Source organism: Staurois parvus, unplaced genomic scaffold, assembly GCF_062004578.1.
Source record: "Staurois parvus isolate SC_StPar_1 unplaced genomic scaffold, SC_StPar_1.0 ptg000315l, whole genome shotgun sequence".
Lineage (NCBI taxonomy): Eukaryota > Metazoa > Chordata > Amphibia > Anura > Ranidae > Staurois > Staurois parvus.
In genome coordinates, this window is record NW_028318111.1 from 2,384,320 (window position 1) to 2,410,841 (window position 26,522).

Genomic DNA, 26,522 nt, shown 5'->3' on the forward strand with positions numbered 1-26,522 from the left:
AGGTCAGAAAAAAGTAAAAAAAAGTTTTATCTGTTCAAAACTCTTTGTAAAGTGCACTTTAACGGCACAAAGGGACATGATTAAAAAAAATTTTGTAAATGCATTGAAAACCAATTAATCCATTCCAAATTCATTCACAATTAATTTGTAAATGCATTGAAAATCAATTAATCCGTTCTGAATTCATTAAAAATTAATTCGTAAATACATTGAAAACCAATTAATCCGTTCCAGAGGTCAGAAAAAAGTAAAAAAAAGTCTTATCTGTTCAAAACTCTTTATAAAGTGCACTTTAAAGGCATAAATACTGTACAGGGACATGATTAAAAAAAATTGTAAACCAATTCATCCATTCGTATTGCGAAAACAATTTGTAAACCGAGGCATTATTTTCAATGGATTTTCATTTGTAAACCGAAAATTACGTTAACTGAGGCGTTCGTAAACCGAGGTATGCCTGTATTTTGTAGATCTTTAATCAGCACAAGTGGCAGTACTTGCATTAAATGAGACGTATCTCCTGGACCTGTCATAGGCACTTGTCAAGAGTGCCAACTCTGTTTGCCCTTTCCACCCCCCTCCCCCCTTCCATTAATAGGAGCTGTACTATAGCTTCCATCAGTGGAAAGAGTTTTATGAATGAATGGAGGATGGGCGGATGAATGAAAGGTTTGCCTCGTTCATTCATACAGTGCTTTTCATTGATGGAAGCTATGGTACTGCTTCTATGTATAGAGGAGGGGGGGTGGAAAGGGTGGGCATATTCAGCATTCTTTGACGAGTGCCTATGACAGGTCCAGCTGCTGTATTACCCCGGCATCACCCGAAGATTACCACTGTGGGTATGGGGGGACAGAGGACAGAAGATGCCAATTAGGACAGCAACCACCAGCATAAGGGACCCTTCTAATTCAACATACTATCCCTTGTGCTGATTAAAAAGAAAAAAAACATACATGGATCGAAATTTGGCCAGTTGAGCAGGGATTGGATGAATTTTGATGCATGTATGGGCAGGTTGGCTGTTCATAAGTTGTTCTACCAATCAACTTCTGTGCAACCATCTCCTGTCAAATTTTCCCCAATCGATCAGTGCCGCCGGCTATAGCAGGCAGCGCTGATCAGTGTATTCTGATGGCAGGGAAGACTTTAAATGTAAGGTATTGTGCTGCATCGTAGCATGTTGCATTTTGGGTGTGCTAACCTGCATTTTTCCATGGAACTTAGTTAAAGCGGACCCACATGATAGAAAAATATATTTGATATATATTTTAAAAATATTCTTCCCAAATATATTGACCTATATTTGAAATGCTACAATTTTGGCCATATTCAATATATTTCAATAAATAAATATATATATATGGGCAGCACAGTGGCTAAATGGTTAGCACTTCCGCCTGGCAGTACTAGGGTCGCTGGTTCAAATCCCGACCACAGGCACCACCTGCCTGGAGTTTGCATGTTTTCCCTGTGCCTGCGTGAGTTTCCTCCGGGTACTCCGGTTTCCTCCCACACTCCAAAGACATGCTGGTAGGTTAATTGGCTCCTGTCTAAATTGTCCCTAGTATGTGTATGTATGAATGTGAGTTAGGGACCTTAGATTGTACACCCCTTGAGGGTTAGGGACTGATGTGAGTGTACAATATATATGTAAAGCGCTGCGTAAATTGATGGCGCTATATAAGTACCTGAAATAACTAAATATATATATATATATATTTAGTTATTTCAGGTACTTATATAGCGCCATCAATTTACACAGCACTTTACATATATATATATATATGGACTATATATAAAAACTGTATGTTGAAATGCATTTTTATTACAAAAATATATGAAAAATATTTTTAAAAATACATTCCAAATATACTGTGTGTCTATAAAAATACAAATCTACATTTGTGGAACGCACTTACAAATATACGTAAAAATATATGTTAAAATGACTTTTTTATATGTAAAAAAAAACTGAAGAATATATTTAAAAATATATATATTTTTAAAAATATATATTTTTAAAAATATATTGTTTTAAAATATTTTGATTGGTTTCTTTGACTTTTTTACATGTTAAAAAAAACTGAAGAATATATTTAAAAAAACATATATTTTTAAAAATATATATTTTTAAAAATATATTGTTTTTAAATATTTTGATTGGTTTCTTTAAAGAGATGCACCAGATTTTGCACTCTCCAGTGTTAGTAAATCCCCCCTATGTGTGCATTTCTATACAGTCATTCTGATAAGCTGACCACCAAGCAGGCTCTCTTGCAGGTGTGAGAAATGATCAGCTGTGTACCAGCCCGTCAGGTGTTAGGCCGGCCATACATGGGTTGACTTTCGAACGATTTTTTGTTCGAAAATTGGACCTGAGTATAATCGGCTGATTTTCGCTGTTAGTAGGGCAATAGTACCGGCCGATTTTCGTGGTTCCTCCCCATTTCGTTTATCGGGCGTGCTGGAAAATTTGTGCAAAATGACCGATCTTCCAAATCATTGGTGACACCATCGTACAGGGGTGGACTGACAACTCATGGGGCCCCTGGGCAATAGGGGATCATGGGGCCCCTGTGTCCTCGCACACACCCAATAAAGCCTATGAAAAAGTCAATGAAAGGTACCAGGGGCATCACATGGGGCCCCCAACTGACCCCGGGCCCTCGGGCAGTGCCCGAGTGCTCGAATGGTCAGTCCGCCCCTGCCATCGTATCACAGAACGAATGATGTTTTTGATCGAAAAATCTTCGAAATTCGACCCATGTATGGCCTGCTTTAGTTTCAAAAATGCTTGGGATGGGCATAGATCTATACTTAGACAAAAAAAAGTAAAAAAAAAAAAAAACAACCCCCCCTCCAAAAAAAAAAAGCACACACAAAAAAAACAAAAAACGGGCAGACTCGATGGACCACTCAGGCTTTTTCTGCCCTTGCTTTTCTTGCTCTTGCTTTTCTATGTGTAACCTCTTGGCCCTTTAAGAGTATCAGAAGCCGGGATGTGGGGCGGGAAATTAGGGTCATGTGACTGCCGTGATTTGCCGTCTCAGCGGTCACATGATTGGAAAAGGTCCCGATCGAAAGGGGAGATCGGGACCTTTCCGGGAGTCACGGACATATGTGCTGGGAGCGCGCAGGGCGTGGCCTCTCAGCACATATGTAATTTCTAATTGCACGCAAATCTACACGTCAAGGCCCAGACGCTGAGAGGATACATATTAGCGTGTGAACGCAACAAGGGGTTAAGTCATCATATAGGGCCTCATACACACGAGACACTTCACAAATGAAATCATTTATTCTGACCATTGAAATGAATGGGCCAGCGCTAAACACGCCTAGAATTAATAGGTGTTCACGCGCATCAAACGATTTTTCTGCCAGAATGCCCCTACTCCCGGACGAGCTGGCAGCGGGTTTATTTTTCTGCCTCTAAACGCCTCTGTGGCCTCTGTGGCCCCTGTGGCCCCTGTGGCATGGACACTAGGGGGGTGAACAACTAAGACTGGAGAATGCAAAATCCGGTGCAGCTGTGTATGGCAGCCAATCAGCTGCTGACTTCAGCTTTTTCAATGAAGCTTTGACAAATAAAACCTGGAAGCTGATTGAACCAATTGAGCTGCGCTCTCCACTTTTAGTAAATGAACCCTATAGGCTAACATGCAGGGCATTTAGAGGCAGAAAAAAAAAAAAAAAGAAGAGCAGCATTAAAACCGTCCTGTGTGCATGAGGAGCGCAGAAGAGTAGCATTAAAACCGTCCTGTGTGTAGGAGGAGCACAGAAGAGCAGCATTAAAACCGTCCTGTGTGCAGGAGGAGCACAGAAAAGCAGCATTAAAATCATCCTGTGAGCAGGAGGAGCACAGAAAAGCAGCATTAAAATCATCCTGTGAGCAGGAGGAGCACAGAAGAGCAGCATTAAAACCATCCCGTGTGCAGGAGGAGCGCAGAAGAGCAGCATTAAAACCTTCCGTGTGACGGAGGAGCACAGAAGAGCAGCATTAAAACCGTCCCGTGTGCAGGAGGAGCGCAGAAGAGCAGAATTAAAACCTTCCGTGTGACGGAGGAGCACAGAAGAGCAGCATTAAAACCATCCCGTGTGCAGGAGGAACACAGAAGAGCAGCATTAAAACCGTCCCATGTGCAGGAGGAACACAGAAGAGCAGCATTAAAACAGTCTCGTGTGCAGGAGGAACACAGAAGAGTAGCATTAAAACCATCCCGTGTGCAGGAGGAGCACAGAAGAGCAGCATTAAAACTGTCGTGTGTGCAGGAGGAACACAGAAGAGGAGCATTAAAACTGTCCTGTGTGCAGGAGGAGCACAGAAGAGCAGCATTAAAACTGTCCAGTGAGCAGGAGGAACACAGAAGAGCAGCATTAAAACCGTCGTGTGTGCAGGAGGAACACAGAAGAGCAGCATTAAAACCATCCCGTGTGCAGGAGGAGCACAGAAGAGCAGCATTAAAACAGTCTCGTGTGAAGGAGGAACACAGAAGAGCAGCATTAAAACCGTCCCGTGTGCAAGAGGAGCGCAGAAGAGCAGCATTAAAACCGTCCCGTGTGCAGGAGGAGCACGGAAGAGCAGCATTAAAACCGTCCCGTGTGCAGGAGGAGCACAGAAGAGCAGCATTAAAACCGTCCCATGTGCAGGAGGAACACAGAACAGAGGCACTTGTATTATAGAAGTCGTACGGTTCAACCAATAGCAGCACTTATTTCATAACGGCACCAAACATTTACCATGGGGGTTCGTATAGCATCAACGATTCACACAAGGCTCTACATACTGGTCATTTCCATCAGTCCCGCCCTCGAGGACCTCACAACCCAATGTCACCATCTACCACACATACACATACTAGGGACAATCAACCTACCAGCGTGTATTTGGAGTGTGGGAGGAAACCACAAAAACATGGGGGTTGGTGGTTATTTACTAAAACTGGAGAGTGCAAAAACCAATCAGTTTCCAGGTCTTTATTGCCAAAGCTTAAAGTGTTCCTGAACCCCCAACAGTACAATCAGTCTGTAGATGCAGTAACGCATGCTTGTTATACTCACTGTGGAACCTAAGGGGTTAATCCTCTGCATTGTGTAAAAAGGCTATTTGATCCTGACTTCTCTGATCTTCCCCCTTCTTCTACTGTCCCCAATCCATCTGCTGATAGAGCAGAGCCTTGGGGGCAAGCTGCACAAGCTCAGTTTGGTGTGTATTGCTAGAAAGTTTTTTTTTTTTTCTCTTGGGAGAGTGCATGTGATTAGTACAGGGCCAATCAGCACTATCCAGACAGAGAATCAGGGGTCTTGCAGGCTCATAGTACAATCAGGAGAGAATGAAAACCCCTCCAAGCTTTAACCTGTGCTCTGCTGGACACTGATAGAAGTCACAAGACTGCTATATACTGCTGATGAGAAAAGGTGTTTAGTTTATATTTAGTGTAATAATTGCATTTCCATGTTGTGTGCACTGTGGGAGACCAGATATAGTGAATGCAGGGTCCGGGGAGACCAGATATAGTGAATGCAGGGTCTGGGGAGACCAGATATAGTGAATGCAGGGTCCGGGGAGACCAGATATAGTGAATGCAGGGTCCGGGGAGACCAGATATAGTGAATGCAGGGTCCGGGGAGACCAGATATAGTGAATGCAGGGTCTGGGGAGACCAGATATAGTGAATGCAGGGTCTGGGGAGACCAGATATAGTGAATGCAGGGTCCGGGGAGACCAGATATAGTGAATGCAGGGCCCGGGGAGAGCGGATATAGTGAATGCAGGGTCTGGGGAGACCAGATATAGTGAATGCAGGGTCCTGGGAGACCAGATATAGTGAATGCAGGGTCCGGGGAGACCAGATATAGTGAATGCAGGGTCTGGGGAGACCAGATATAGTGAATGCAGGGTCCTGGGAGACCAGATATAGTGAATGCAGGGTCCTGGGAGACCAGATATAGTGAATGCAGGGTATATTTACTGGCTGGTAAGCCCATATGGAAGACAAATATATTTGAAGTATATTTAAAAAATATTCTTCCCAAATATATTGCCATATATTTAAAATACTACAATTTTGGCCATATTCAGTATATTTCAAAATATAGTACAATATATATATATATACTGCATGTTGAAATGCGTTTTTATTACAAAATAGTTGAAAAATATTTTTAAAAATACATTCCAAATATACTGCATGCCTTTAAAAATACAAATCTACATTTTTGGAATGCACTTACAAATATATGTAAAAATATGTTAAAATTACTTTTTTATTTGTTAAAAAAAATCTGAAGAATATATTTAAAAAATATATATTTTTAAAAATATATTTGGGAAGAATATTTTTAAAATATATTTCAAATATATTTTTCTTCCATATGGGAGCCTAACCCATGGCAACATATTCAGGTTGTGGTCGCCCATTTCAACCAATCAGGCGCAATCACAGAATGTTTAATCTTCTTATCCTGCTGGATTTCAGTTGGGTATTTCTATCACTTCTCTGACAGCGGGACTCATTTCCAAGGAATAGGACCAAAGGGGGCCAATTGAAATCTGGATGCAGATAAAACGTTTTCCTGACAATATATTGGGAAGAATTCTCATTGGGAATAATGTGCCGTTTATTATTGTTAGAGAAACCTAAACCTAATGCTGTGTGATAAGACAATGATCAATTATCCTTCAACAGAAGTAAAAGGTACCAAGATAAAAACAAAAAAGTCTGGGAATCTACAGTTCCTGATTGAATTGTCAATGTGCAGAATTTACCTGTTTTTACAACGACAATATACTGCAGTGGTCTCCAAAACTGTGGCCCGGGGGCCGGATGTGGCTCTTTACTTGCCCTTGGGGCACTATTCTACCCACTGGTAGGCACTATTTATTCTAATGACACCAACAATGGGGCATAATTACTGTTACTGATACCAACAATATGGCACTATGCCTACAACTGACACCAAAAGATGGGGGACTATTCCTCTCACTGACACCAATGGTATGGAACTATTCTTCCCACTGACACCAATGATGGGGAACTATTCCTCCCACTGACACCAATGATAGGACACTATTCCTCCCACTGATACCAATAATGGGGCACTATTCCCCCCACTGACACCAATGATGGGGCACTATTCCTCCACTGACACCAATGATGGGGCACTATTCCTCCCACTGACACCAATGATGGGAAACTATTCCTCCCACTGACACCAATGATAGGACACTATTCCTCCCACTGATACCAATGATGGGGCACTATTCCTTCCACTGACACCAATGATGGGAAACTATTCCTCCCACTGACACCAATGATGGGGAACTATTCTTCCCACTGACACCAATGATGGGGGGCTATTCCTCTCACTGACACAAATGGTATGGAACTATTCTTCCCACTGACACCAATGATGGGGAACTATTCCTCCCACTGACACCAATGATGGGGAACTATTCCTCCCACTGATACCAATGATGGGGGGCTATTCCTCTCACTGACACCAATAATGGGTCACTACTCCTTCCCTGATACCAACAATGGAGCACTATGCCTACAACTGACACCAATGATGGGGGACTATTCCTCCCACTGACACCAATGATGGAGGAATATTCCTCTCACTGACAGCAATGATGGGTCACTACTCCTTTCCCTGATACCAACAATGGGGCACTATTGCTTTTCCTGATCCCAATGATGGGGCACTATTCCTCCCACTGATACCAATAATGAGGCATTGTTTATTCCCATTGACGCCGGGGCATTTTCTACTCACACTGGCCACAGTCCGGCCCCCAAAGTCAGAAGAACAGTATACTGGCCCTTTGTTCAGACAGTTTGGAGACCCCCGATATATAACAAGACTATCATCATATAGATCTGCTAGCTATGTAATCCAACTGTAACATGCATTGCTTTGTAGCAATTGGTGAAAAATGCCCCGCAGTCCCTAATGTGCCAACAAATGTCTTGCAGACGGCCCACATCACACAAACTGCCATGGCAGATGGCAAGCAGAGCAAATCTCCGCATTCACCGGTCGCAGTCCTCCCAGTTGTTGGTCTGTCTGTCTATTACAGGTGGATGTATAAAACATATTTCATCTAATTGCATTCCTAGAGTGTATCTAAAGCCAAAACCTTTCTTTATTAGTTTTGTGTAGAACGTGGAAATGTCAGACCTCTTAGAACGATGGTGATCAGTGATACAGAATTGCGGCTAGTCCCCTTTCACACGCGCATTCCGCTTTTTTCTTCAGTTCAGTCATGTTTTTTCCAAGCATCCGTTTTTCATCAGTTTACATCCATTTTCATCAGTTTACATACGTTCTTTAATCCGTTTACATATGTTATACATCTGTTTTTCATCCTTTTTACATCCATTTTTTTAATCCGTTTTCATCCGTTTACATACATTTTTTAATCCTTTTTACATCCATTTTTTAATCCGTTTCCATCCATTTTTTCATCCGTTTCCATACTTTTTTAAATCATTTTTACATCCATTTTTTAATCCGTTTCCATCCGTTTTTTCATCCGTTTACATACCTTTTTTAATCCGTTTTACATCCATTTTTAATCCGTTTTCATCCGTTTTTTAATCCGTTTACATCCATTTTTAAATCCGTTTTACATCCATTTTTAATCCGTTTCCATCCATTTTTTAATCTGTTTCCATCCGGTTTTTTTTCATCAGTTTACATCTGTTTTTCATAAGTTTACATCCGTTTTTCATCTGTTTTACATTTGTTTTTTTATCAGTTTTACATCCGCTTTTCATCCGTTTTTCATCCGTTTACATAAGTTTTTTAATCCGTTTTTCATCCGTTTAACCGTTTCCATCCATTTTTTAATCCGTTTCCAACCGTTTTTTTTTCATCAGTTTACATAAGTTTTTTAATCCGTTTTACATCAGCTTTTCATCCGTTTTTCATCCGTTTACATAGGTTTTTTAATCCGTTTTTCATCCATTTAACCATTTTTTTGTCCGTTCCGTTTTTTGTTTTTTTTTAACAGAAGAAAAATAGGGTTTTCTTCCGTTCAAAAAAACGGATGTTAACAGATGCGGGCATTAACGGATGTAAACAGATGATCATCCGTTTACATCTGCTAGTCCATAGAATTACATGGGTGTCTGTTGTTCATCCGTAAACGGGCAGATGAAAAATGGACATATGGAACGCCCGTGTGAAAGGAGCCTAAGGCAGGCCATAGACGGGCTGTTTATCGGTCAAATTGTCGGTCGATAAACGAAAAATCTGTCGGCCGTTTTTCGTGGATTTTCCAGCATGACCGATAAAAGTAAACGAGGCGATCCGCAAAAAACGGCCGACAGGCGGGCCCCACTAACGCCGTGAATATCGACCGATTTTTCATGCAGACGAAAAATCGGCCGATAAACGACCTGTCTAAGACCTGCATAAGGCTGGCCATACACTATACAAATTTCTGTCCAATTTCCTTTAGATTTACCTTCAACTATGTAGTGCAAGAGCCCATCTAATTGGATGCAATTGAAAGTGTTGTTAGGTTTGACCTCCTATTATATGGTTTTTGGTAAATCTAAAGCACAATTCTCAAGAAAATTGTATAATGTATGGCCAGCCTAAGACACAATTGGAAGAGATTTACTAAAACTGGATTCATCTAAATCTGGTGCAGCTGTGCATGGCAGCCAATCAGCTTCTCACTTCAGCTTGTTCAATGAAGCTTTGACAATAAGTGCCTGGTCATACCGGGTGTGACTTGTCATGTGATTTGCCATGCCATGTGTGTTTCCAATCACATGGCAAGTCACATTCTATAGTCGGCAATTAACACGGTAATATCGGTGCATTGGTCGGAGTCGCACCGATTTTGAAATGAGCGCATGCGCTAATTCAGGTGCGACTTGCACAGAAATCTGTGTCTTGCAAGTCGCACCTCAAGTCGGAATGACATCAGACTTTCAAGTCACATGACTTCCAGTGAAGTCGCACAATTTCAAAGTCGGATCGGTGTGACCGGAGACTAAAACCTGGAAGCCGATTGGTTTCTATGCCGAGTCGCAGAGACGTGGCACTCTCCAGTTTTAGTAAATAATATCCGGGGGGGGGATTTACTAAAGCCAGAGAGTGCAATAACTGGTGCAGCTCTGCATAGGAACCAATCAGCTTCCAGGTTTTATTGGTGAAACTTAACTTCTTCACACCGGTCGAGCGTAAATGTGCGGCCTCCCGCTGTCTGGGCCTAGACGCCGAGCGGCCGCACATTTGCGTCCTATTAAAAAAGGACATATGTGCCGAGAGCGCGCGCCCTGCCCGCTCCCAGCACACATGTCCGGTACTCACGGAAAGGTCCCGATTTCCTCTCTCGATTGGGACCTTTCCCGATCATGTGACCGTCACAGCGGTCACATGACCTTAAACCCCGCCCGTCCCGCCTCCCGGCTTCTGAAACTCTTAAAGGGCCCAGAGACGCCGGCGTGAAGGGGTTAACTGAGCAAGCTGAAGGTAGAAGCTGATTGGCTGCCATGTACAGCTGCACCAGATTCCGAGTGCTCTGGTTTTAGTAAATCTCCCCCAATGGCTCCAGTCGAGTTTCTCTTGCCAAATAGGGATCTCCTAAATGGGATTCCTGTAGTAAAACTTTCAGAAACTTTCATTGTTCATCAGATGATGGAATACAACAGGCAACACATTTCAGGGGGTCCCAATAATCCCCCTTTACCAGGACTTGTATGGTAATGATCAGGGGCGGACTGACCATTTGGGAACTCGGGCACTGCCCGAGGGCCTGGGGTCAGTAGGGGGTCCCATGAGATGCCCCTGGTACCTTTTTCATAGGCTTTTTTGGGAGTGGGCAAGGACACAGGGGCCTCATGATCCCCTATTGCCCGGGGGCCCCATGAGTTGTCAGTCCGCCCCTGATAATGATATACATTATTGAACTCAATGTAGCAAAATGAGTTGATTGAATTGATACATTATTAGGATGGATAACAAAGTGTCCAACAATAAATCTGGAATTGTATTCAATCATCTGATGAACAGCTGAGCTCGGTGGACACCTCTGTGCGTTGTGATTGGTCCATTTGTCCGGGACGTTTTGCGGTACGTTTTGAGTCTTTCACGTGTTTTTGATGCATTTTGCCAATAGGAATGCGTTGACTTTGATGCAACTTTGATGTGACTTTGGATTGGGTGCAACTTGGAGGCAACTCGGATGCCACAGCTGAATGAGAGAACTCTCTTGATTCCCCCATCCACCCCAAGTAGCGTGAATGGAGGAATCTCTCCTGCTGGCTGCTGTGTTCCGACAGCTAGTACCTATGGCTGTCAGAATACCCAAACAGTAGCTGCATCTTTTTCTGGCTGCAACCACTAGTCAGCTGTCAATTTATCCCCCAGTGCCTTTTGATGTTCAGAACAAAAGATCAGGTTCATAGGGAACTGGCCAAAATGTGCTTCATGTGTGGCAAAGCTTAGCTCATCCAGGTTCATTTATGGCCCACATGGTGCAATGGCAATGTTGTTCAATTACAAGCGGACAATTTTTTTGCACGTGCGCTGATATGTCAGCCGCTGAAAATTACCGGCTGAAAAAAGAGTTATCGCCATTCTGCAGATAGGAAAAAAAATAGATAAAAAAAGATAATGGCATGCTGCGTCCCATAGACCTCAATGCAACGGCGTTCCTTTGGCTTCAAGGCAAAAACGCCTCCTAGTGACCTCAATGCAAAACCGCGCCCCACAGTGTTCAATGCAAATTTGCGTCCCATAGACTTCAATGCAGAATCACGTCTCCTTGACTTCAATGCAAAAACACCCCCCTAGGTACTTCAATGAAAAAAATCGCGTCCAATATATTTCAATGCAAAATCACGTTACTTTGACTTCAATGCAAAAACGCCCCCTAGTTCTTTCAATGCAAAATCGCGTCCCATAAACTTCAATGCAAAATCGCATCCCGTAGGTTTCAATACAAAACCCGCGTCACACAGACTTTAAAGCAGAATCGCATCTCCTTGGCTTTAATACAAAACGCCTTCAATGTAAAATTGCGTCCCCTATATTTCAATGCAAAATGGCATTCCATTGACTTCAAGGCAAAAACGCCCCCTAGTGACCTCAATGCAAAATCGTGTCCCATAGAGTTCAATGCAAATCTCCGTCCCATAGACTTAAATGCAGAATCGTGTCTCCTTGACTTCAATGCAAGAACACCCCCTAGTTACTTCAATTGAAAATCGCGTCCCTTATATTTCAATGCAAAATCACGTTCCATTGAATTCAATGCAAAAAGGTTTTTCAGCTTTTTTTTTAGCATTTTTCATTAGCGTTTTGCCACGTTTCTGTTTTTTTTACAAACGGTTTGCAGCGTTTTACCACGTTTTGACACATTTTTCAGCGTTAGAGCGTTTTTATTCCTCATGCACACGGAGCGTTTTCATAACGCTGACAACGTTTTTATAACGCGAGTTTTTCAGCTTTTTTTAGCGTTTTTTCATTAGCGTTTTGCCACGTAGCGGTTTACTGCGTTTTACCGCGTTTTTCAATATTAGAGCATTTTTAGTCCTCATGCACACGGGACGTTTTCATAATGCTGGTAACGTTAGCTGTGTAAAGTCACAATAAAAACATGAGTTTTTCAGCTTTTTTGCATTAGCGCTTTGCCGCGTTTAGCAGCGTTTTGTCACGTTTGATTTTTTTTACAAACGGTTTGCGGTGTTTTACCGCGTTTTTCAGCGTTAGAGCGTTTTTAGTCCTCATGCACACAAGACGTTTTCATAACGCTGATAACATTTTCATAACATGAGTTTTTCAGCTTTTTTTAGCGTTTTTTCATTAGCGTTTAGCAGCATTTTGCCACGTTTGCATATTTTTTACAGTTTGCGGCGTTTTACTACGTTTTGCCGTGTTTTTCAGCGTTAGAGCATTTTTAGTCCTCATGCACACGGGACGATTTCATAACACTGCTAACGTTAGCTGTGTAAAGTCACGTTAAAAACCTGAGTTTTTCAGCTTTCTTTAGCGTTTTTGCATTAGCGTTTTGCTGCGTTTAGCAGAGTTTTTTAGAGTTTTTCTTTTTGGTCACAAAAAAGAAAGAGCTGGATGTGATTTTAGCACAAAATATAACTAGCTATAAGTATGTATAAGAACTAACACTGAACATTGTTATAGAAGGTGAATCCCTGGAGGGTCAGAATGAAACGTTTTCCCTGTTAAAGTATTTGGACTTCTCTTTGGCTCCATGCACACTAGCGGTTTTTTTTTAAGCTCCTAGAAGCTCCTGTGAACATTTTTTTCCATGCACACTATTTTATGGTAGAAGCATTTTTCAAGCTTCAGCGTTTAGAAGCAGATAAGATGGGTTTTTTTTTTTTAAGTTTTTGGGAGCATTTTCCCGGAAAAAAAAAAACCTCTCAATGCTCCAAAAAATTTTTTTCTTCATATAATTAATGTTATCAATATTATTTAGATTTTTTTTTTTTTGGAATTTGGAAGCTGCAATGTTTTTATTGTATTTTTTGGCCTTTGGATGACCTTGATGGATATGTCCATTTTCACTTTATAAAGAGTTTTGAACAAATAAGACTTTGTTTACTTTTTTCTGACCTCTGGAACGGATTAATTGGTTTTCAATGCATTTACGAAATAATTTTTTATCATGTCCCTGTACAGTATTTATGCCTTTAAAGTGCACTTTATAAAGAGTGTTGAACAGATAAAATACTTTTTTTTTTTTTACTTTTTTCTCACCTAAGGAACGGATTAATTGTTTTTCAATGCATTTACAATTTTTTTTTTTTAATCATGTCCCTGTACAGTATTTATAAAGAGTTTTGAACATATAAGACTTTTTTTTTTTACTTGTTTCTGACCTCTGGAACGGATTAATTGGTTTTCAATGCATTTACGAATTCATTTTTAATCATGTCCCTGTACAGTATTTATGCCTTTAAAGTGCACTTTATAAAGAGTGTTGAACAGATAAAATACTTTTTTTTTACTCTTTTATGACCTTTGGAACGGATTAATTGTTTTTCAATGCATTTACAATTTTTTTTTTTAATCATGTCCCTGTACAGTATTTATAAAGAGTTTTGAACATATAAGACTTTTTTTTTTTACTTGTTTCTGACCTCTGGAATGGATTAATTGGTTTTCAATGCATTTACGAATTCATTTTTACTCATGTCCCTGTACAGTATTTATGCCTTTAAAGTCCACTTTATAAAGAGTGTTGAACAGATAAAATACTTTTTTTTAACTTTTTTATGACCTTTGGAATGGATTAATTGTTTTTCAATGCATTTACAATTTTTTTTAATCATGTCCCTGTACAGTATTTATAAAGAAATGTGAACAGATAAGTTATTTTTTTACTTGTTTCTGACCTCTGGAATGGATTAATTGGTTTTCAATGCATTTACGAATTCATTTTTACTCATGTCCCTGTACAGTATTTATGCCTTTAAAGTGCACTTTATAAAGAGTGTTGAACAGATAAAATACTTTTTTTTAAAACTTTTTTCTGACCTCCGGAACGGATTAATTGGTTTTTCAATGCATTCCTATGGGAAACCGCATTCGGTTTACGAATTTTTCGCAATACGAAAAATCCTGCAGAACAAATTAAATGCGTAAACTGAGGTACGCCTGTATTAAAGCCTATACAGTGAATATCTCATAAACATGCACCATTTAGGAGACATTCACACCGCATGCAGTCGGTGATGTCACAGGTGTATACGCTCTGAAGGGACGGCACAGCGGGAGTGATGTCATCGCGACTCCTGCCATTCATGCGGACAGAGACCGCAAACCCAGAAGGAAGACCGGGTGAAGATGGCGGCGTTGGCGAGGCGTGGCAGCACGGCACTGAAGGGGTCCATGTACAGGTAAGTCTGTCCTAATGTACTAGTATGCGGTACATACAGTACATTGGGACCTAACATTGCAGGGAGACCATTATTTAGCATTTTATTTATTATTTTGATATTTTTTTTTTGCCTTTGGAAGATGCAATGTTCTTATTGTATTTTTGCCCTTTGGATGACCTTGATGGATGTGTCCATTTTCACCATAACTATGTAATAGGTGTAACAAACAATACCCTACACCAACCAATCAGAATTCACTTCACTGACGCTAGACCAGTACAAGATGAATTCTAATTACGGAGGCTAAAAATACAGCGTTTGCGCACGGACCACCATTTTTTGGGTTTCATGATTAAAAAGGGGTTGTGGTTCCTGGAGACAACACACACTTGTCATACATCCTGACCTGAATATCTGTCCCTAGTGTTGAAGCTACTGGATCAACATGATTGCCAGGCAACTAGCATTTTCAAAATTCTAATAACAGTTGTTTTTTAGCATTTTTTTTCTTCATGTTATTAATGTTATCAATAATATTTGGATATTTTTTTTTTGCCTTTGGAGTTTGGAAGATGCAATGTTTTATTGTATTTGTTGGCCTTTGGAAGATGCAATTTTTTTTTTTTTTGGCCTTTGGAAGAAGCAATGTTTTTATTGTATTTTTTGGCCTTTGGAAGATGCAATTTGTTTTTTATTTTTTGGCCTTTGGAAGCTGCAATGTTTTTATTGTATTTTTTGGCCTTTGGAGTTTGGAAGATGCAATGTTTGTATTGTATTTGTTGGCCTTTGGAAGATGCAATATTTTTATTGTATTTTTTGGCCTTTGGAGTTTGGAAGATGCAATGTTTTTATTTGTTGGCCTTTGGAGTTTGGAAGATACAATGTTTTTATTGTATTTGTTGGCCTTTGGAAGATGCAATGTTTTTATTGTATTTTTTGGCCTTTGGAAGCTGCAATGTTTTTATTGTATTTTTTGGCCTTTGGAAGCTGCAATGTTTTTATTGTATTTTTTGGCCTTTGGAGTTTGGAAGCTGCAATGTTTTTATTGTATTTTTTTGGCATTTGGAAGATGCAATTTTTTTATTGTATTTTTTGGCCTTTGGAAGATGCAATTTTTTTATTGTATTTTTTGGCCTTTGGAAGATGCAATTTTTTTAGTGTAGTTTTTGGCCTTTGGAAGCTGCAAGGTTTTTATTGTATTTTTGGCCTTTGGATGAGCTTGATGGATATGTCAATTTTCAAAAGAAGAGCTCAGCACTGGCAGCCTCCTCATTCATTCAGTACAGGTATCCTGCAAGTGAAACACTCCTCACCTTAGGTGGTTGTCCCATTGGTCGGGACTCCTCTCCACTTGTACGTCAGCTGCCCCTTGCGTCCTCCAATCAGAGTGCGGATCTCGTCCCTCCTCCATTTTTCTCTTGGGAATGGACGGCTTCCAGGCTTGGTCTCGGGGGGTGGCCGGCACGTGCCCTGCCACTGCAGAATCTGCAGAGAGAACAGACAGACGGCTATAAGCCACCCCCAATCAGCTGGCCACAAGTAGAATATAGAAGACCATTGAAACAAAACATACTTACCAAAAGACGAAAGGGGTGGCCGTCTTCAAGCAAGTACCCCTGGGGACGGGCGCCATAAAAAAGAAAGACACTACAGGGACAGCTCAGTAGGAGCATGAGACACGACACATCACCAACACACACTGGACTGTCAGCTCTTGGGTCTAAGGCCAGCCAATCGCCAATTTGTTTTACATTTAGCAAGTTAACATATAAAGCCAGCTTATGAGTCTGTCTGCTGAACGTTTCCACCAAAGAACGACCATCATTGAACCTTTCTGGTGTTCAGCTTCCAGTGAGCCAATAAAGCAATCAAGCAAATGCTGCGAATGTGCTAAAGTCAGAAAGTTCGTGAATTCTGTGTGATCGCCCGTAGAATAAACACACAACCCTCTATGTAGGATCAACAAGAGGACAGCAGGAGTGTCATCCCGGAAGCATGTGCTGTGTAACGTCCCCTGCATCCTGCATTACCAATCACAAGCAAGCTTTTGAGGCAGGGCTGAATCTGATTGGAAGCTGTGAGAAACGTCTCAGTACTGAGGGTGTTCCAGCATCGCCAGCAGTTGTGTTTCAGGATCACCAGATTGACATAGGTACAATACACAGCCCCCCCGTGTTGGGGATTCAGAGTTTCTATTGGATCCCAGTCTGTCCCCGTGTCTATATATCCACGTGTGTATATATATATATATTGTACATTCACATCAGTCCCTAACCCTCAAGGGGTGTACAATCTAAGGTCCCTAACTCACATTCATACATATACACACTAGGGCCAAATTTTATCATTATTATTATTATTATACAGGATTTATATTATTATTATTATTATTATACAGGATTTATATTATTATTATACAGGATTTATGGTGCCAACAGTTTGCTCAGCGCTTTACCATATAAAGGGAGACAATACAGTTCAATACAAGAGGCAAAGGAGGGCCCTGCTCCTTGGAGCTTACAATCTAGGAGACCTACCAGCATGTCTTTGGAGTTTGGGAGGAAACTAGAGTACCCAGAGGAAACCCACGCAGGCACAGGGAGAACATGCAAACTCCAGGCAGGGGCTGCTGTGGTTGGGATTTAAACCAACGACTGCCAGGTGGAAGTGCTAACCACTTAGCCACTGTGTTGCCCCATATACACTTTTCCATATAGATCCTGCATTGCCAATCACAAGCAAGCTTTCAAGGCAGGGCTGAATCTGATTGGAAGCTGTGAGAAATGTCTCAGTACTGAGGGTGTTCCAGCATCGCCAGCAGTTGTGTTTCAGGATCACCAGATTAACATAGATACAATACACAGCCCCCCGTGTTGGGGATTCAGAGTTTCTATTGGATCCCAGTCTGTCCCCGTGTCTATATATCCCCGTGTGTATATATATATATATATATTGTACATTCACATCAGTCCCTAACCCTCAAGGGGAGTACAATCTAAGGTCCCTAACTCACATTCATACATACACATACTAGGGCCAAATATTATTATTATTATTATACAGGATTTATATTATTATTATACAGGATTTATGGCGCCAACAGTCTGCTCAGCGCTGTACCATATAAAGGGAGACAATACAGCAACAATACAGTTCAATACAAGAGGGAAAGGAGGGCCCTGCTCCTTGGAGCTTACAATCTAGGAGACCTACCAGCATGTCTTTGGAGTGTGGGAGGAAACTAGAGTACCCAGAGGAAACCCACGCAGGCACAGGGAGAACATGCAAACTCCAGGCAGGGGGTGCTGTGGTTGGGATTCAAACCAACGACCCCAGTACTGCCAGGTGGAAGTGCTAACCACTTAGCCACTGTGCTGCCCCATATACACTTTTCCATATAGATCCTGCATTACCAATCACAAGCAAGCTTTCGAGGCAGGGCTGAATCTGATTGGAAGCTGTGAGAAACGTCTCAGTACTGAGGGTGTTCCAGCATCGCCAGCAGTTGTGTTTCAGGATCACCAGATTGACATAGGTACAATACACAGCCCCCCTGTGTTGGGGATTCGGAGTTTCTATTGGATCCCAGTCTGTCCCCGTGTCTGCAAAACTGTTAATTTATGTACTGTTTATATTTACATATTTCTAGGTACTTATATAGTGCTGTCATATATATATTGTACATTCACATCAGTCCCTATCAGGGGCGGACTGACAACTCATGGAGCTCCCAGGCAATCATGGGGCCCGTGTCCTTGCCCAAACTCAAAAAAGCCTATGAAAAAAGGTACCAGGGTTATCTCATGGGGCCCCCTACTGACCCCGGGCCCTCGGACAGTGCCCGAGTTTCCAAATGGTCAGTCTGCCCCAGGTCCCTAACCCTCAAGGGGCGTACAATCTAAGGTCCCTAACTCACATTCATACATACACATACTAGGGACAATTAACCTACCAGCATGTCTTTGGAGTGTGGGAGGAAACTAGAGTACCCAGAGGAAACCCACGCAGGCACAGGGAGAATATGCAAACTACAGGCAGGGGGTGCTGTGGTTGGGATTCAAACCAACGACCCTAGTACTGCCAGGTGGAAGTGCTAACCATTTAGCCACTGTGCTGCCCCATATACACTTTTCCATATAGATCCTGCATTACCAAACACAAGCAAGCTTTCGAGGCAGGGCTGAATCTGATTGGAAGCTGTGAGAAACGTCTCAGTACTGAGGGTGTTCCAGCATCGCCAGCAGTTGTGTTTCAGGATCACCAGATTGACATAGGTACAATACACAGCCCCCCGTGTTGTGGATTCAGAGTTTCTATTGGATCCCAGTCTGTCAAACTGTTCATTTATGTACTGTTTATATTTATATATTTATAGATAATTATATAGCACTGTCATATATATATAGATTTTTTTTCTTTAATATATATATATATATATATTTTGTACATTCACATCAGTCCCTAACCCTCAAGGGGCATACAGTCTAAGGTCCCTAACTCACATTCATACATACACATACTAGGGACAATTAACCTACCAGCTCCAGCATGTCTTTGGAGTGTGGTTGGAAACTGGAGTACCCGGAGGATACCCACGCAGGCACAGGGAGAACATACAAACTCCAGGCAGGGGGTGCTGTGGTTGGGATTCAAACGAACGACCTGAGTACTGCCCGGCGGAAGTGCTAACCACATAGCCACTGTGCTGCCCCATATACACTTTTCCATACAGATTTAGACCGTGTAGTAACTATTCACAGAATTTTTTAAAAGTTTCAAAATCCATACAGACAGTGCCAGATTTAGTCCTCATGCACGCGGGACGTTTTAACAGCGGCTGTTTTTGGCTTTTGACGTTTTTTTCTAGAGCTAGTAAACCTCCCAGCATGTTATCCTATTTGTCCATACACACATAGACTGGAATCAACGTTTTTTGGCTGGGACGTTTTTTGAGTGGAAAAAATACCCAGAATTAGTGGGCTTCTAGAGGAGTTTTTTAGCTGTAAAAATTCTCTAACGCTGAAAAACGTGGTAAAAAGCGATAAAAAAGCGGTAAAAAACATTTTTTTGGACATTTTTTTGACCAAAAAAAGGTAATTTTTTTTTGGTAAAAAAAACCTCTAAGAAACACAAACACAGGAAAAACACAGGAAAACGCCGCTAATCGCGGCTCAATGCTAATGCGTCCCGTGTGCGTGAGGGCTGATAAGGCGGCAAAGGGGGCAATTGCCCCAGGCCCCCCTGACAGAGGGCCCCCCCCCCCGCTATACAAAAAAATATATGAAACAATATAAAAAATTATATATAAAATACAAAATAAATAATAATAATACAATGTTATAAAATATGTAACAAAAAAAATCATTTATTTTGTTAAATGTATCTGGGGAAGTAATATTTTGCTCTGTAAAAGTTTTTATTGTGGACTGGTATTTTGTATAGTTTTTTAAAAACAAATTTTGGCGGCTCAAGCAAACCGCACATAGAGCGCATGTGTGCATGCGTGACCTCAGAATGACATTGTGTCATGTATTTTAAAAATGTGTGTCGGTCACTGAGAATGTAGACCAACCCTGTGCATAAGGGGCCCCCTGAACCTGAAGTGCCCCAGGCCCCCCGAACCTGAAGTGCCCTGGGCCCCCCAAGGTCCATATGTGGCTCTGCCTGCAGCACTCCTGCTTTGCAGCCGAGGTTCTGGTTTTAACCAATTCAGCACCTGTACATCTCCCTATGAAACAGAGACATTTTCACATTCCTGTTTTTTTTTTTGTTTTTTTTTTGAATACCCAGATAAAGTCTTGAATTTAAATTTTTTTTGAAAACCCAGATAAAGTATTGAATGTTTTTTTTCTGAATACCCAGATAAAGTCTTGAATTTTAATTTTTTTTGAATACCCAGATAAAGTCTTGAATTTTAATTTTTTTTGAATACCCAGATAAAGTATTGAATGTTTTTTTTCTGAATACCCAGATAAAGTCTTGAATTTTTTTTTCTAAATCCCCAGATAAAGTATTGAATGTTTTTTTTTCTGAATACCCAGATAAAGTCTTGAATTTTAATTTTTTTTGAATACCCAGATAAAGTCTTGAATTTTAATTTTTTTTGAATACCCAGATAAAGTCTTGAATTTTAATTTTTTTTGAATACCCAGATAAAGTCTTGAATTTTTTTTTCTGAATACCCAGATAAAGTCTTGAATTTTAATTTTTTTTGAATACCCAGATAAAGTCTTGAATTTTTTTTTCTGAATACCCAGATAAAGTCTTGAATTTTATTTTTTTTTTCATAATTCAAACAAAAACTAGGAAAACTAAACACACATCTTTTTCCTAGTTTGATCAGTATTTATTTTTTTTCAGATAGCATTACTGAACATAAAAAGATATAAATGTAATTCTATTATTTGTCCCATTGAATATGATTCAAAAATTTAAATTCTGGTACAAAGCTATTCACAAAAGCACTTTTTTTGGTCAATCTGCTTTTTTTAATGTGATACTAAAAATAAATGGAAAAAAACTGAATAAAAACCAAAAAAAAAGGTTAAAGAAGAAATACAGGATAGGCAAAAAAAAAATCACGCATTAGTACACTCCGCCTACACAAAAAACTAAACGGTTCATACAATTTTGAGAATCCTTAACATTTAGGAAAAAATCTAATTGAATTTTCATGACCTCATCTCTGTAATTCAAAAGATAACAGCATTTGCTCTGCCAAGGAGGAGTTTTACCGGAAGGGATTACATCATATCCTCTCCTCTCTCTCCGCAGTAAAAGGAAACTACAGTTCCCATCAACCGCAGGGAATTGTAGTGAATGTGAGCGGGTACACTAGGCGGGTGTGTCTGAGAGTCTTGGTCCGCCCACCACAAATTACATCACTGCTTCCTGGAGAAAGAACTACAGAAAGGATGTGCCAAGACCAGTGGCTGGGGGAATAGGAGGCATAGCAGCCACCGGTCTTACAAACAGGAAACCAAAGAGAATAAACCGTTTGATTTGAAAATGAATCGGCTATTTCAGAGCAACTACTGAATGAACCAGAAGATGGATTACGTATTCAGTGAAGGTAGGAAATCAGCAACAAGAGTTTTTTGCCCGGAGTTCTGCTTTAAATAGTAATGGTTAGAAAAATAGCAATAAAAAAACAAAAAAAATCTGAAAAATAATAGTTAAAGAGAGAAAAGGAAGCAGGAGTAAATTAGGGATGATTAGGGTAAACTAAGGGTAATAAGGGTTTAATCAGGAATAAAAAAATTTTTTTAAATACATTTTTTTTACCTCTTAGGTTGCTTTACCTGAGACCTGTGGTGTATTCGCTTTTGTGCTGCCCTAGGCAACACAAAAATCGTCAACAACCCCCCATCCCCCTCCAGTCACCCTACAAACACCCCCCATCCCCCTCCGGTCACCCTACAAACACCCCCCCATCCCCCTCTGGCCGCCCTACAAACACCCCCCCCATCCCCCTCCGGTCACCCTACAAACACCCCCCCATCCCCCTCCAGGCACCCCACAAACACCCCCTCATCCCCCTCCGGTCACCCTACAAACACCCCCCATCCCCCTCCGGCCACCCTAACAACACCCCCCCATCCCCCTCGGGCCGCCCTACAAACACTCCCCCATCCCCCTCTGACCGCCCTACAAACACCCCCCAACCATGCCACCCCCCTGTAAAATGCTGCCTTAGGCAAATACATCCCTGCCTGAGATCATATACAGATCAAAGGTGATTCCTTTGATCTGCAGATGAATGAAACAGAGTTGATACAATGTTTATAAACACTGTATTTACACAGCAACTCCCGGCTGTAATTTTGACAACATGCAAGTGCCAGATGGGCAGAAAAACCAGGCATATTACATATTGTCCTGTGCACTTTGACTAAAGCAGTCCTAAACTCACTCCAGCAACCTTTTTTTAATTTACCCCCCCCCCCCCACTAGCTAATCATTTTTATTCCATATTTTTTCTATTTTTTAATTTTCGTATTGTAAAGGCTGGGTCCCGCTGCCTCCTTGGATGGCTCTGTCATCCCAAGAGGCCCTGTGTTACTAAGCCACAACTGTGTGGTGCATATGCACGCGTGACGGATTAATGTGCAAGGGCACACACCACTGGGTGATATAGTGCAGTGGTCTCCAACTGCCGGATGTGGCCCTTTGCTTGGTTTTATCTGGCCCTTGGGGCACTATTCCGTCCACTGACTCCAACATTGGTACATCATTCCTGCCACTGAAACCAACAAAGAGGCACAAATCCTCCCATTTACAAGAATGATAGCATACAATTCCAACCGATATCACCAACAATGGAGCACTATTCCTCCCAATGACATCAACGATGTGGCACTATTTCTGTTGCTGACACCTGCAATGGGGCACAATTCCTTCCAAACACACAAACAATAGGGCAAACCTTCCACTGACACCAGCAGTTGGGCAGTATTCATTCCACTGACACCTACAGTAGAGCACAATTCCTCTCACTGACACCAGTGCTGGGATACAATTCCTTCCAATGACACTAACCATAGGGCACCATTCTTCCAATTAACACCAATGGTAGGACACTGTACCTCCCACTGACACCAATGACAAGTCAGTACTCCACCCACTGATACCATTGATGGGGCACCATTCTTCCAATTAACACCAATGGTGGGGCACTATTCCTCCCACTGACACCAATGACAAGTCACTATTCCACCCACTGGTGCCAAAGATGGGGCACAATTCCTCTCACTGACACCAGTGCTGGGATACAATTCCTGCCAATGACACCAACCATGGGGCACCATTCTTCCAATTAACACCAATGGTGGGGCACTGTTCTTCCCACTGACACCAATGATGAGAAACTATTCTTTCCACTGACACCAACAATGGGGTACGATTCCTCCCATAATTTCAAAGATCAGGCGTTGTTTACCCCCCGGTGAAGCCAGGACATTTTCTGCTCTGACTTCCCGCAGTCCGGCCCCCCTAAAGTCTGAAATACCGTAACTGGCCCTTTGTTTAGAAAGTTTGGAGGCCCCTGATAGAGTGCAATCTGCAAGAAGCTGGTAGCGGTTTTGCACACGCGCAGAAATCCCGCCACATGTGTGCATATGTGCCGCTCATCTCTGCCAGATACCTGAAAGACGCCATCGGCGGATATGAGCATGCGTCAGAATTTTCAAAATGGCGGTGCGGACGAGGGGTTGGGAGAGGCCATTCATTCAGCAGTTCAGTTCCATTTTAATGTTTTTACGGCCTGTAAAGTACGTTCAGTGTGCACAACTGGTTAATTTCCAACAGGGACGCCCTCTGCATGGCATTTTCATGTTCTTTCCGTGTTTCAGTATCATTCTCTGAGCCAGTGTTCTAGGGAAGCAATAGGAGGTGGTGCCCCCCCTCCCCCACGCCAATATCAGGTGCCCACACCTAACGATAAAATCCCCCCTATGGTCAATGTCTGGAGCCAGCTCTGCTTTAGTTTCCTCCCACCATTCAAAAACATACAAACTGGTTTCTGATTGAACTGGTTGTAATCTGATTGTCCTATTCCGCCATGGCCACTCCCAAGTAAAGGGGTTGGGTGCAAGATCGCCACCTGCTGTGCGATTCGGGCAGGACGTACCGAACGCCTACATCTATGATCGATGTCACCCTGCGGACCTAGCCAGAGAGCGCCAATCATGCAGGTCCAACATCTGTTTACTGGCCTGACATGAGCACGAGGGTCACCACCTCATCCCTCTAAAACCCGAACACATATTAATTAGACAGGTTCTGGGGCCGATTGACCCCTCGCCCCCCCCACAGGATTTACCCCCCCCCCTTCCTGATCAAGCCATTATTTGCGTTACGGCGCAGCGTTACTTTAATGACAATTGCGCGGTTATGCAACGCTGCACCCAAATTAAATTTGTGTCCTTTTTTCCCCCCAGAGATTTATTTTCATCGCCTGTGCGTTTTTTATATTTTGCTCTTTAAACATAAAAAAGACCAACAATTTTGAGAAAAAAAAAACTATATTTTTCACTTTTTGCTATTATACATGTCCAGTAAAAAAAAAGTTAAAAAATAAAATTTTGTCATAAATTTAGGCCAAAATGTATTCTGCTCCGTGTCTTTGCTAAAAAATAATCCCAATACATGTAAATTAATTGGTTTACGTGAAAGTTATAGTGTTTACAAATGGCGGTATAGATACTGAAATTTTTTTTTTTTTGCTAGTAATGGCGGCGATCAGCGACTTATGACGGGACTGCGGCGGGCACTCTGACACTGGGGGGAACTGGCTTGGTGTCACTGACATCCCCAATGACACCAATACAGTGATCAGTGCTACAAAAAAAAAAAAGCACTGACACTGTACTAATGGCACTGGCAGGAAGGGGTTAACATCTGGGGTGATCAAAGGGTTGACTGTGCGCTGTGTGCGTTTCACTGTAAGCATGCTGCTTTGTATGGCTGTGCTATGCAGAGCCATACAAAGCACTGTGCAGAAACTGAGAGAGGAGAGATCTGTATTGTTTACACACAGGTCTCTCCCCCTGCAGTGATACTTGGTGATCACTAGGTGCCGGCAGGGACCAGGTGATTGACAACCGGGGCCGCGAATGGTGGTGCGCGTAGGGTTTGCACGCGCCCCCTACCCGGAAATGCAAAATCACGTATATATACTATAGGATATACAGTATCTGAATATTGATCAATCCTGAAGTACTGACAGCCAATCTAATTTCTTGATGCCCAAAAATGTCAGAACAGTACAGATATCAACCAAATGTCAGGACAGTACAGATATCCCCCAAATGTCAGGACAGTACAGATATCCCCCAAATGTCAGGACAGTACAGATATCCTCCAAATGTCAGAACAGTACAGATATCCCCCCAAATGTCAGGACAGTACAGATATCCCCCAAATGTCAGAACAGTACAGATATCCCTCAAATGTCAGAACAGTACAGATATCCCCCATATGTCAGAACAGTACAGATATCCCCCAAATGTCAGGACAGTACAGATATCCCTCAAATGTCAGAACAGTACAGATATCCCCCAAATGTCAGGACAGTACAGATATCCCTCAAATGTCAGAACAGTACAGATATCCCCCAAATGTCAGGACAGTACAGATATCCCCCAAATGTCAGGACAGTACAGATATCCCCCAAATGTCAGGACAGTACAGATATCCCCCAAATGTCAGGACAGTACAGATATCCCCCATATGTCAGAACAGTACAGATATCCCCAAATGTCAGAACAGCACAGATATCCCCCAAATGTCAGAACAGTACAGATATCCCCCAAATGTCAGAACAGTACAGATATCCCCCAAATGTCAGGACAGTACAGATATCCCCCAAATGTCAGATCAGTACAGATATCCCCCAAATGTCGCCTTTTTGCAGAGTAGACATTCTGACGTACTTCATAAGAGGCATGGCGAGTTGTTTGAAGTTGTAATTTTTTTGTCCTAATTTTTCAGAAAATGAAGTAATGGAAAAAAATTATTTTCACAATTTTTTTACTGTCACCAGTGCAGTACAGCGTCATCATATAACTGGTGTGGTGGTGATCAGGGACACTGACTTGTGACAGTACGGAAAAAAAAAGAATTTTTTTTAAATTTTGTATTAGATTTTTTTCT

The 26,522-nt window shown here is 41.7% G+C and overlaps 1 protein-coding gene across 2 annotated transcripts in view; it reads right to left on the reverse strand.

Moving 5' to 3' along the window:
• Nucleotides 1-26,522, reverse strand: part of IHH (Indian hedgehog signaling molecule) — a 195,350-nt gene that overhangs the window by 51,648 nt on the left and 117,180 nt on the right. The window contains exon 3 of one of the 2 annotated variants that reach the window (XM_089683581.1): nt 16,184-16,355. The exons of the other annotated variant lie outside the window; for it this stretch is intronic. Within the exon in view, the coding sequence (XP_089539707.1) occupies nt 16,184-16,355 (172 nt within the window). The remainder of the gene's footprint in view (nt 1-16,183; nt 16,356-26,522) is intronic. 2 annotated transcript variants of the gene reach the window in all.